At 38.6% G+C, this 12,710-nt stretch overlaps 1 protein-coding gene across 1 annotated transcript in view; it reads left to right on the top strand.

The window, feature by feature from the left end:
* Positions 1 to 11,059, top strand: part of clmna (calmin a) — a 30,701-nt gene extending 19,642 nt beyond the window's left edge. Inside the window, exons 8-13 of the mRNA XM_015010261.2 lie at positions 1,805 to 1,887; positions 1,969 to 3,912; positions 4,987 to 5,099; positions 6,752 to 6,833; positions 6,917 to 6,969; positions 8,009 to 11,059. Coding sequence (XP_014865747.2) covers positions 1,805 to 1,887; positions 1,969 to 3,912; positions 4,987 to 5,099; positions 6,752 to 6,833; positions 6,917 to 6,969; positions 8,009 to 8,126 — 2,393 coding nt within the window. The 3' untranslated portion in view covers positions 8,127 to 11,059. The remainder of the gene's footprint in view (positions 1 to 1,804; positions 1,888 to 1,968; positions 3,913 to 4,986; positions 5,100 to 6,751; positions 6,834 to 6,916; positions 6,970 to 8,008) is intronic.
* Positions 11,060 to 12,710: the final 1,651 nt, after the last annotated feature.

The raw sequence follows: 12,710 nt of genomic DNA, 5'->3' as shown, positions 1-12,710 counted from the left end.
AGTCACAATACACCCGCAGAGTTTACTAATGTTTTAAACCTGTTGGTCTGTCTCACTGAAGGCAACTAAACATAATCAGAAAGCTTTTCCATTCATGGTTTAATTTAGTGTGAAAAGAACAATGAAACAGGTTTAACTTACTGAAGCAGCTCTGTGTTTATGAGATTTACACGATAACAACCTAAATAAAGAAGGCTTGAATCCATCAACTTGTTGGCACTGCGCAGTGTTTTTGCAGTCAGATAACACTGCAAAAACACAAAATGTTAAGTATTTTTGGTGTAGTTTCTAGTGTAAATGTCTTAATACACTTAAATAAAGACAAAACTAACATACAGGTAACTTTTCTGCAATTTAAAGGAGCTTCTTTAAAGAAAAATTACAGATTTTTTTGTTTATAACGTGGGAAAAGGTCTTATTTTAAGCGAAATAATCTGCCAGTGGAACTAGTCCTTTTTTAAAATCAATATTAAGGTATTATTGACTTAAAATAATCTCCTGTATCTTGTTGAAAATGCACTTTTTCAAGTGTTATAAGAAATTTTCACTAGATACTAGACGAAAAATGTAAGATTTGTAAGATTTTGTATTTTTGCAATGAGGGGAGTTGCAGTAGCTTTCTCAGAAATCAGTAGATTGTATTTAAAGGGCAAAAATCCAGAAGTCTGAAAATAGATTTCCACTTTTCACTAGACTGGCTTCAATAAAAACCTCAATAGAAGTCCTTAAAACAAGAGCAGAAAACAAAAGGTTGAAACTGTTTTGTGATTGGTCAAAGCTGGAAGGAAATTTAACCAATCAGAGCAGTAAACTAAGACAAGTTTAGCCATCATTTGAAAAGGTCAACATTCAGTCAAACCTGCATCCTGGTGATATTGATATTATTTGGAGCCATATCAGTTTATTTTTCACTGGAAACAAAACCAGTTTGCTATTATTTTAACCTGTGTGCTGTTGTGTCTCCATCTGCTGATACAGAAACAGGAATATTTTACTGGTGCATCAAAAAACCGGTTCGATCAGGAAGTTTGATGAGAGATAAGATGGTGCATATGTTACATATGCAAAGATTCTTAAAAGGTTTTCACACTTTTTCAGTACCTGATAGTAAATTCCTGGTTATTGGTAATATGCAGCATCATTAATGTTTCCAGTACTTCAAATAATTGAGCTTGACTAATTGTTTGATATTAATGGTCTTTAAGTAGATACTTAGTCATATTTTAGGCTCCATGGTTAAAAAAGTGGCTAGAATGTTGATGGGAAAGGTAAAGGAAAGTGTTAGGTTTAATAAAAAATAAAATAGGGTGCGGTAAAATATTATGTGTAAGGTACAATAGATTATTGATTATTGAGAAGGATGCAGATAACTTTCATTGTAGAAATTTAAATTGAAACAGACAAATTAGTTTTGTAAAAAAGAGACACCTGTTATTTCGTATGCATTCTGCAAAGTTCTCCTAAGTTCTCAGGGCTCACCTTTTCTTGGTCCAGGTATCTGCAGACCCCACACATCTTGGACACAAACTGTTTAGACTTTCACCTTCAAGTCGACGCTATATAGCACTATTTGCAAAAACAGACAGTTTCTTCTCCCAGTTTGTGTCTTTGATGGAAACTTACAGTATGAACTACTAATGAATTATATTTCCATATTTACAAAAATACCTTTTAATCCCCAGCAAGTCTTTTCATGTATTTGTATTTAAAATGAGGGCAAAGTAGATTCTAGGTCAGATTCCTTGTTGTGTGGACAAACTTAGAGGATAAAACTGATTGTTTTTTTTGTTTTTTTCTTGTGTAGACGTGACTATAAATGCTCCGGATGAGCAGTCCATCATCATATATGTTTCCCAGTTCCTGGAGCACTTTCCCGGCACACAGGAGGTAACAAAATGTTACTATCGATCCTGACAGGTTCTGATTGTGACAGAAGAAAACTTCTGAATGTCTGTGTTTCCCTCACAGTCCGAGGAGCCCTCCCAGGTGATTGAACGAAGCGTCTCCATGGGCAGACTCAACTTGCGTGACGTTGACTCGGAGCACATGAGGAACGGAGCCCATCACAGCAGAGTGAAGCAGCGTTCCTACATGTTCCAGAAGGACTCCACCCAACCTCCACCCAAACTCCTGATCTCCTCAGTGTCGGAGGACAGAAGCGTCCTGGAGCCGCGTTTCAGGGTGGCTGCGGCTCGATCGTGGTCCAGCGACGACATTTTATCAGACCCGCCCCACGCCGAAGACGTCTCCAGCAGAGAGACCGGCAGCGATGTCCTGCAGGACTTTGGTTCCCCTCAACAGTCCTTCACTCACTCACCCTCATCAGTACCAGAGTCGCTGATTGGAGACTCTGCCATCAACTCTCCGGACTCCTGGATGGAGGGTGAGCTGAATCCGGACCGGTTCTGTGAGAGTCGCAGTGACAGCTCTTTATGTGACAGCGGGTCGGCCTGGGATGTTTACCGGGCCACGCCGGTGGAGGTAATGCCTTACGATGAGGGATTTATCTCCTCCGTTGAGGACCGGGCTCCGGATGAATCCATTATTGAGACATACATCGATGAAGGGATGAGCTCTCTGGACATAATCGATGTGCAGACCGAGAGAAACCAAGAGGAAGAGAAACAGGAAAACACTGTGACTCTAAACCATAAACCAAACTTGGCAGCTGATCTTGAAGAAACCAAACTTATGAGTATGGATGAAATCCCAGTGCAACAGGACGCAGTTATCAAAGACCAAGAACCTTTGGACAGGGTGTGTGAAACAGGACTGGACAGCTTTGATGCTGGAGATCTTGAGAAATCAGATCAGTTGAACCAGTTTGAGCCTTTCTTTTCCACTGAACCACCTGAAGAGATCCCTCTGATTAAACAGGATGGAGAAGGAAGTCACCAGGATGGACAGTTTCCTCCTGAGCAGACGCCTCCAGAGGAAACTGATTCAGCTCTACAGGATGAATTAGAGGAGCTGCACGATATGTCAAAGAGTTTTAATGAAGGGAATGACTCATCTGTTGAAGGCCAAGATATTTTAAGAGACTTTTCTCAGTGTGAGGAGGCCAGCAGCTCAGAAACCTCAAATAAACATTCAGTCAAACCAAGTCTGAACATTCCTCTGATCTCCATTACCAGTGAGCCAGAGGAACCGGACGAAGAGACAGAACCTTACCCAGGAATACCTGATCAGGACGAACATGAAGATCAGCAGAGAAACTCAGAGGTCCAGAGTTCTCAAGGTCCGGATCCACCAAGCATTGTTTGCAGTGAGGCTGATGGACAAGAACCTCCAGAGATCCTGTCCAGTTTGATACCAGAGAACAATAAACCAATGACGGAACCAGAAAGTGAGTCTTTAAATGAACCAGGTGACCAGGATGGGACTCACCCAGAAGGTGACTACGATGATAACAGGAAACGGGAGGAAGGGCTTCCTGGTTACGATTCCCAGGTAGATGGATGTGACAGCCAGCATGAGGAACCTGACGGAGACGGGAAGAGTCCGTCTGATGGACACTGGGACACACCGACTGAAAGGGAGACAGAGGACAGCCCACAGAATCTCCTGGACTCGTTTGATGGCTTCCAGAACATTCTGGATGCAGATCCTCAGAAGCTGAACGGTCAGATAGGGACGCCGTGTTCTCCACCAGCAGATTTACCAAGAAACTTGGAGCCGCTGCCGTCTCACTTCGACAGACGTTCCCCAACAGAGGAGCTGGTTGGTGACCGGATTGAACCCATGGATCTGTTCTACCCGGACAAAGAGGAGTCCATTCCTCCAGAACTTTCTGACTCTGACATGCAGAGGTGGCCTTCGGTTCTGAGCGTCTCCGCTCTCCAACCAGCGCCACCTTCAGACAGACCAGAGGACCCACAGGTGGACTTCCTGAGTGGAGGAGAGCAGGATCGAGTAAGATTTCTTTTTATTTCTGGATCAAATAATGGATCATGTTGTTCCTTAAATCTTAAAGAGATTCTGTATGTCAGAAGCATTCAAAGAAAACAAATGTTTTATTTTAGCCTGCAGCTAACAACTATTAGAGTTATCAGCTATTCTGGTGATTAATTGGTTAAATTAATTGGATAAATATTGAAATAATTGTCACATTCTGCAATTTTTTTATGTTTTTTTATACAATATTAGAAATATATTGTAAGATGCAAAAAACATAAAATTATTTTCCTGTTTTAACTAATATAATAAACGTTTTATGGTCTAAAATACAATAAAACATTCCTCCAGTGAATCTTTGATCATTTCTAGCTAAAAAATACGTTTAACATCAACATATGAAAACTCAGCCCTTTCTGCTTGGCTTAAAATCGATACAATGTAATTTGTTGATTACTTTTGGGATAAATTATTAATAATTGGAATCATTTGGTTTACAGAATTTGAACCAGATGAAGCTAAAACTATGCAACTTCAAGAGTTTTGGATAAAACTTACAGATAATGTTTTTTTTTTTTTTTTTAAATCCTAAATGTATATATTTTTTGTGCAGTTTTGGATTGATTACTGTTGACAGTTTGTTGCATTTTCTGGAAATGTCCTTGTTTATGAGTCTGTGTACTCTAGTTAATCAGTTGCTAAATTCGTTGACGATTATTTCAGTAATCGATTCATCACGATAAATCAGATTAATCATTTCAACCCTAGTTTTATTATTCTACAAATGATATGAATGATCAGGTCATCTTTCCAGTTTGTTTAACTGCTGGACCAAATTCAAATGTATGTAAATGGCTCTATGTGGGTGTGGTGATGTTGCACCAGGAGCTTTGAGTTAGTTTGGTAACACAGTGGACTTACTGAGTCTGACAGAAAAGAAAACAGAAATAAACCAACCATCTTTCTGATATTATTGATTAGAAGATTTCGAATACAAGTTATTTCCTCTGATTTGTTCTGATTTGCTCTATGATTCCTTCTGACTGTTTTATTGTTTTGCTAAAGGCATCTTAACTTGTTTTAACCAATCAGACGCCTCCTGACTCGCCTCTATCCCAGGAGCAGTGTGTGATGTGCGGAGTGACGATTGGCGCTCCGCAGGCCGATGATGATTCAGAAGCAGACAGCAAAGCAAGCTCTCTGAGGTAGGGCTTCTATTCTGGTACTGTGAGAACCAGACCAGACCCGAGGGACAGCAGTGGGACCGTTCTGACCCAAATCCTCTCTGTCTGCTCACAAGTTCCCAGAAATGTATCTGAGAGGGCTGCAGGAATGAATCACTGCAGCTTAAAGACAGGAGGCGAGGATTATAGACGCTAATGTGCTTCAATTAATTCTTACATCACAGATTAACTGGGTTCCTGTTCTTCAGTTGGATTCGTGTTTGTAATCCTGCAGGCTCAGACATCAGACCTCTTTTTCTGACTCTGTCATGTTTCAGCTGCAGCCTTTTGGGTTCTGTAGTCCTTGAAAGGGATTCAGTCTGCATCAGAATGCATGAATGTCCTCAAAGGGCTGGTTGTTCCAGAATGTACTGATAAAACCCATTAACAAACTGCAATTGATGAGTACATTTTTAGTTCTAATTTAGAAATACTTGCAAGAAATCTTTAGATATTTGTGTGTATTTGTGATGGTAAATGTGCCATTTTTTATTCGGCACATCAATCACAGACAATAACTTGACATCAAGTACAGTTGAGGCACCAGTGTAGTAAAAGTAAAAAACACTGCCACCTGCAGGTGGGAGTTAGCCTCACCTGTTTAAACCCAATATTTTTGACAATTTTTGCCATTCCCCAAAAGTTTGAGGATTTTGCATGAATTTCTGAGAAAAATATGAGGGTCTGATTGATGTAATTTGGCAGTAAACAGATAAAACTGCTTGATTTGATTAAAATAACATTTAAGCTCCGCATTGTAATGTTGAATCTATTTATGAGTTCCTCTACAGTCTAGAGGGCCACATTACAAGCTACGGCGGGCTGGATTTGGCCCACGAGCCTTGAGTTTGACACACGTGTCTTAAAGGATGTTGAGTGCCTGATGGTTGGGTAATTTTATTTTAGGTGCACTGCAGAAATACAAAATCTTTCCATGTAGTTTTGATATAGTTTTTAGTTCAAATATTTTAGTACACATAAAATAAAACAAAACTGACTAACAAGTAACTTTTCAGCAAGATATAGGAGCTTGTTTCATGTCAATAATTTCTTAATATTGATGAAAAAGTAGGTGTTCCATTTTTCCCATGTTATAAATGAAATAATCTGCCAGTGGAACTAATATTTTCTAATCAATTTTAAGGAATTACTGTCTTAAAACAAGCTCCTGTATCTTGCTGAAGATTTGCTTTTAAGTTAATTTTGTCTTATTTCAAGTGCAATGAGATATTTGCACTAAAAATTAAACTAAAAATGCTTGATAAGATTTTGTGTTTTTGCAGTGTGGGGGATTTAGAATCTAAATAAAGTGATAAAAGAAGAATGATATATAATCTACATCTGCAACTTTTTGAAAAACAATCCATATATCAGAGGGAATGGGGATTTTATTGAAAACTTCCAAACAGCTGTCACATGAAACAACAGTGAACTGAATTTCCCAGTATCACAAGTCTAATTGAAACTGAGCCGAAGTGAAATAAATCCTCTGAGAGCTGCTGTAGCTCTGAAGGGAAATAAACAAGACGGGCGTTGAAGTCAATAAAACAGACTTCAAATTAAAGGTTTCAGGATTTCCTGACACTATCATGTGTCTCGCTCTGCGACCTGAACTGATGGATTCTGTGTTTTAGGATGGACTCCATCAGACCAGATGAGATCCACATCCCTCCGGTGCTCCGACACAGAAAAGGTGGTCGCCTCTCAGACGCCACGGTGAGTTCAGTCCTCTGGCTTCTCCTCTGTGGGGGCTGACGCCTTATCGATGGTAAATAACAGTAATTATTTACGTCTGACAGGACAAACCGAGAGCTGCGCCCAGAAGAGCTGAAGCTGAAGACTCTGATTTATGGTGAGGACACCTTTTTTACATTCTGCACCACTCTGTTTATCTGCAGCTATTTAAAGAGATGTAAGCTCAGAGTGGCGCTGAGCGCGTTGCACAAAATGTAGCAGCTGAAAGGAAAGAGCAGAAATGTTGCAGGAGAAAGGGAACTACGGGATGTTTTGGTCCAATTCTATAATCATCAAATTCATTTTGGATTATGGATCAGAACTGCTGATTTCATTTGGACCGCATTCAAATACTAAAATACCTGGGGATAAAAATGCAATCCATCTTATCCTAAATCTGAATTTAATCATCCTGTGGTCCAGCTTCATTTTCCTGTTCCCCACCCTGAGCATTCTCTGATGAGTTTAAACGTTGCCACAATTATTTTCTCTTTATGATGGGAAATAAATTAAAGATGATGATGGGATAGATTTACTTCTATCTCTCCCCCTGGTTTTTAACTGACTTATTAAAATTAAAAGCAACCTATGAAGCATCTGGTTCAGGCAACAAAAAGAGAAATAGATTACAAATGGGAGAAGTAAAATGAATAAATAAACCACCAAGAAACAATGAACTACTACTGAGTCTGTAATATATTGGAAAACTTTGCATTATTGTGGTAATAAAAATATATTAGCTTTGAAAATATTTATATTTGTGAGTGCATTTGCCAACACAGCTGCTACTCCTTTGTTTCCATTCTTCCTCTGACAAGGAAAGAACATCCTCAGGCTTTACTCTAATCTACAAAAACTAGTGGGAACCCTTACCACTTAGAAATATTTGGGAAACGGCTGTGAATCAGTGTTACTGGCTGAAATGTGCGTCAGCATAATACTTTGAAACCTTCTGCTGCGTCTGAAGTTGGTTCAGTCTGAAAAAGGTGTTTCCTGTAAAGCTCTGCCTGCAAAACCTTTTATCTCCAAATTTAGATATTTTTAGCAAGTCCTCGGGGAATCTGTGTTGATTTAGTTTTTCAAACCTCTTCAGCCTGTTTTTGTCTAAACCCTGAGCCGTCTGATCCGAGTGAAGCGTTTCTGCGTGTGTTTTTCAGGTGGAGGGAGAACTGGGAGCTGTGTGTGCTGCTGCTGCTGTGGCTGCTGCTCTACTCCTTCATGGTTCTCCCACAGATGGACCTGAAGACGCTGCCGAGCCTGCTGCTCAACCGATAAACACACACACACACACACACTTACTAAAACACACATTAAACACTCTGACACTGAGTCAGAGCTTAGCTGCCACCTCCTCTTCATCACTGACTGCACTCCAGCTTAAATGAAGGCTTTTTAATTCTTTCTTTCTGACTGAATTCATTTTGTTTTTGATTTACTTTTGTAATATACATATATATATATATATATATATATATATATATGGTGTTATTTTAAGAGAAAATGTTCTGCTTTTATGTAAACAATGAAGTCAACAAATGTAAATTTACAGATTCATAAAGTTGGGAGAATAACTAAACCTGCTGCTTTAAATTTTAATCACTCACATAGATCTAATCATCAGAGAGAGAAAAAATAATTTTATGGAAATTATGAAAAGTTTATGTGTAACTGCCGAGAAAACATGCCGCCACAGGAACATTTTGTAAAAAAAATAAAACAAAAAAACAACAACAATAATTTATCAATTAAATGTTCATTTTCTGATGTAAGATATAGAAATTTAAATTGAGTTAGTAATTTTTTGACTGTTTTAGTCTCATAAACATGAATTATTGCAACTCTTTTATCCATAGTTGCTTTATCATTTTATTTTTTCATCCTATATTCATCCTGCTGCTTCAGTCTCATTTCATTACTAAGTCAGGTCTGGTATTTTAACTATAATGCTGCCTGATGATGCAGCATATTTGGTTTTGAAATGCTCCTTTTGCAGACGTGTGCAGATTAACAGACGTTTGGGTTTTTTCTCCCGTGTTCCACCTGGGAGCATCATTTATTCTCCACTGGTTCTCTGCAACGCTCTGCACAGACTCGGTGACATTTTGTCCAGCAGCTGATCGATCAGCTGGTTCATTCTGAAGGTCTATGTCTGCATGCTAATGTGCAGAATCACAACACTGCGAACTGTGATAAGTTTCTGTTGCATTTGCAGGAAGCTTAAACTTTAAGAAAAAAATATAAAATTGGTTTTGAAGTCCTGTTTTAGAAGGTTTTTGCAAAGCTTGAACCAGGAAATAAATCATGCTTTCAAATTGAATCAAAGCAGGTGTGTGTCAGAGGCTGTAACACTGACAGATCTGTGATCTGTAAATAAAACACAATTACTGAAGATGTATGAAGACAAAGAATGTTAAAAGTTGGCCATGAATTTTCACCCACATCTGAACCCGTAATGTGTTCCAGTTTGTCCAGAGAACATTTTAAAGGGTCTTAGAGATAGTCACACTCCTCAACATTTTCCATCTTTTGTCACATTACAAACATAAACTTCAGTGTGTGCATCATAGATCATGCATAATTGTGCATTGGAAGTAAGAGTATACACGACTTTCAAAGGTTTTTATAGAAACAATCTGAAAATGTCACCGTTTTCTGAGTTAATAGTTTGCAGAACCTCTTTCCACTTCATTTAAGGATGCATGTTGTTTGTGTTTATACCAGCTTTTCACATTAAGAGGCTGAAATTTGGGTCTAAGTCACTTTTTCAATTCTAATACTCCACTATTATGGGCGATCTTATGTTGAATCCCAATGAAATGCACTGAAGTTTGTGGCTGTAATCATACAAAATCGGAATAAGTGGAAGGGGTGTGAATACTTTTTGGTAGTACACCTTGTGGCTGTGTGGGTTCAGTGTCTGACCTGCGGCAAACAACTGTCTGAGCATGCTCAGTTTGTCAGTCAGGAACTAGAATTTACCTCATGTTCAGAATGTGAATAATGGGAATGTGATTCATTTAAAAGTTTATTCACATAAGAAAAATAAAAAGGAATCAAAATCTTGATTTAATACAAGTAAAGATTTGGATTACCGCCTCATTGATGGATCCAGAGTGTCATCCTGTTCATTAAACCTGGGACACAGGGTTTCTGCTCCTTTACTGTGAGTTGGGACATTTTGGACAAACTTTCCTGTCACACATTAAGACTTAACTATCACATGAAAGACTGAAGCAAAATGTAGATGATCAGTTCAAGTTTTTTGTATGTTTATGAAGTTTGATGGAGCCTTTCTGACGGTGCTGCACTTTGTAACGAGGAAATCTGAAGAAACAAACTGCCAAAGATCATGTTGGATACATTAACTCCACCAGCAGATGAACATCAGGTCACTGGTTTCAGCAGGATTCAGCATGTAATGTTTTAGGAGACTGAGTGGGAATGTTTGTGCATCATAAGATAGGGGGGTGGATTTTTGATGTTTAGAACAATTATTTTTCTTTTATTTTAATCATTTCTGTGTGAAATCACCACCAAACACTGAACTTTCTTCTTCTGCTCATCAAGCTTCTCCCTGCAGCATCTCCTCCGTCCACTGGGGGCAGCAGAGAGGCTGCTCATCACAGTTTGTCTTCATCACTACTGTGTGCCTGCTCTGGATTTACTATTTACACACCTTTGTGCTAATTGTACACTTATTACTGACTAAAGTCTGTAATCAGCCTCAACATTAGAACCACTTGGAGGAGAAATATTACACTTCTAGTCAGAGGAAGGTTCAAACATTTATATCCCTCCAGATCCCCCACGACTCGGCTCCAACACGACTCCTGCTCAGGAACGATTAAATGCAAAACAGACCGATCCGATCAGAGAACTCAACAACCCTCAGGACCCGCAACATACACAGCCAATGACCCATTGTGTTGGTACTGTTTGACCTACTGAACGTTACACAAACTGGTTTTAATGTTCTGGCTGTTTGTTGCACTGTTATTATTATTATTATTATTATTATAAGAAATATATGTAAGGATTTTGTAAAATTGTCAAAAATCACTCAAGTTCTGCATTTAATATCCTGTTTTATTTGCATTTTAATCCAGCAGAAACCAGTCAGTGTGAGTGATTTGAGTATATTTTATGTATATTATTTACCTTATTAGGTTGTTACTGATGCATTAAAGAACCCCTAATATGGATATCAAGAGATTTGTCCTTTTTCTTTTGGTCCACTGAAATGTTTTCATATGTCTGCAGCACATTCTGAATGTTTGAAGGGTGTGAGGTGGAGCACTAGAAGAGCATATTGACTAAAAACATACACTAGCAGTTAAAATGCTATTTCAATTGCTTGCTAACACAGTTACTCAATCAAGAAATCACATGGCAACAACTCAAAATATTTGGGTGTCTAGACATGGTGAAAATAGTTTGGTAAACATCAGAATGGGAGAAGAAATGAGGTTTAGGTGCATTGTTAGTGCAGAACTAGCTGGTCTGAGTAACTAAGATACTGATAGCATAATGTGTGAGGAATGATTTCTTGGGATACTTTCATACCGACACAAACATGGTTGAAACCCCACAGACTACCTGAATATTGTCACTAACCATTTACACCTCTTTAGCAGTGCCATGCAGCCATCTTGTGATGGCTTCTTCCAGCAGGGGAGTGTGTTATGTCACAAAGCTCAAATCATTTCAAACTGGTTTCTTGAATGAGTTGATTATAATCCAGTAGCTTCCAGAGTCACCAGATTGCAATCCAGCAGAGCGCCTTTGGGAAAAGACAAAATGAAAACGTGAAATGAGAAGTCCAACAATCTGTGATGCTGTTTGGTCAATAAGGAACTCGTTGAATCTACAACATGGAAAGTGGTATAGCAAAGTAGCAACAAGGTGTATTTACTGAATTTGCCTGCTAGAGTCAGCAGATAATATTTTTGAATTTATGAAAACAGCAAGTCTTGTGTTTGCTAATGCTGTCAGATATTTCTGAGGGAGAGAAAAAGTAGACAAGGATCATGTAGGATCTACTCATCTAAACAAAAACAAATGAGGATGGATATAGACTGATATATGGCAATACATGGAGTATTCAATCAAAAAGACGATTTAAGTTCCAGCAAACATTTTCCAGGAGAATTTTCCAGAGTTTTTAGTGCACACTAGCAATATCAGAACCGAGTCTCTCCTCTTCTGTTTTTAGTAAAACAAAACAACACGCTAGTGAAGCTGTTTGTGTCAAATGCTTTATTTATAAAGCAGCATGACGCATCACCCTAAAATAAAGGGTGTGGCTGCTTTCTGATGGGAGGTCCACTGCTTATAGTTTCTTTTTTGTCTAAAATAAAAATAAAAGTTACTTAGCTTGATGGTGCCATCTACTGACCATTGAACAAAACTACTGAGTGTACAAAATGATGACAAGCCCCATTTATATCGTTCTCTTAATCTATAATTTGCTAGTTCTTTATAAGTGGCAATCAGCAGGAGAGGTGATGAAGTCAACCCACAAATGTTACGCCCTTCCTCCACTTTGGGATGCAGTCACAGACCGTAATCACAATCCTAAAGGGTAATAGTGTCTGATATGAGAAATTCGTTAAGCTCTGTAAAAAAAATATGTACTGAGGATGGCACAAAACAACTTTTTTCAACAGTGCTGACAACTGTTCAACAGGAGTCAATTTTAATGTAAATTGTTTGAATTTGTCAAATTAAACTACGATGTATCTTCTCATCTTAATTAGGATGTTATGGTTTTTAATTTAGATCTATAGCGTCCACTTTGGAGGAGCTGTAAAGGGCCCTGACATCAAATCACAGCCTTCGGTCTTTCTATTTGTGTCAGGG

The sequence above is a fragment of the Poecilia mexicana genome, unplaced genomic scaffold, assembly GCF_051168715.1.
Source record: "Poecilia mexicana isolate PSO_F unplaced genomic scaffold, ASM5116871v1 scaffold_22, whole genome shotgun sequence".
Lineage (NCBI taxonomy): Eukaryota > Metazoa > Chordata > Actinopteri > Cyprinodontiformes > Poeciliidae > Poecilia > Poecilia mexicana.
Note: the sequence above shows the minus strand (reverse complement) of the source record. Positions and strands in the feature narration are given on the sequence as shown.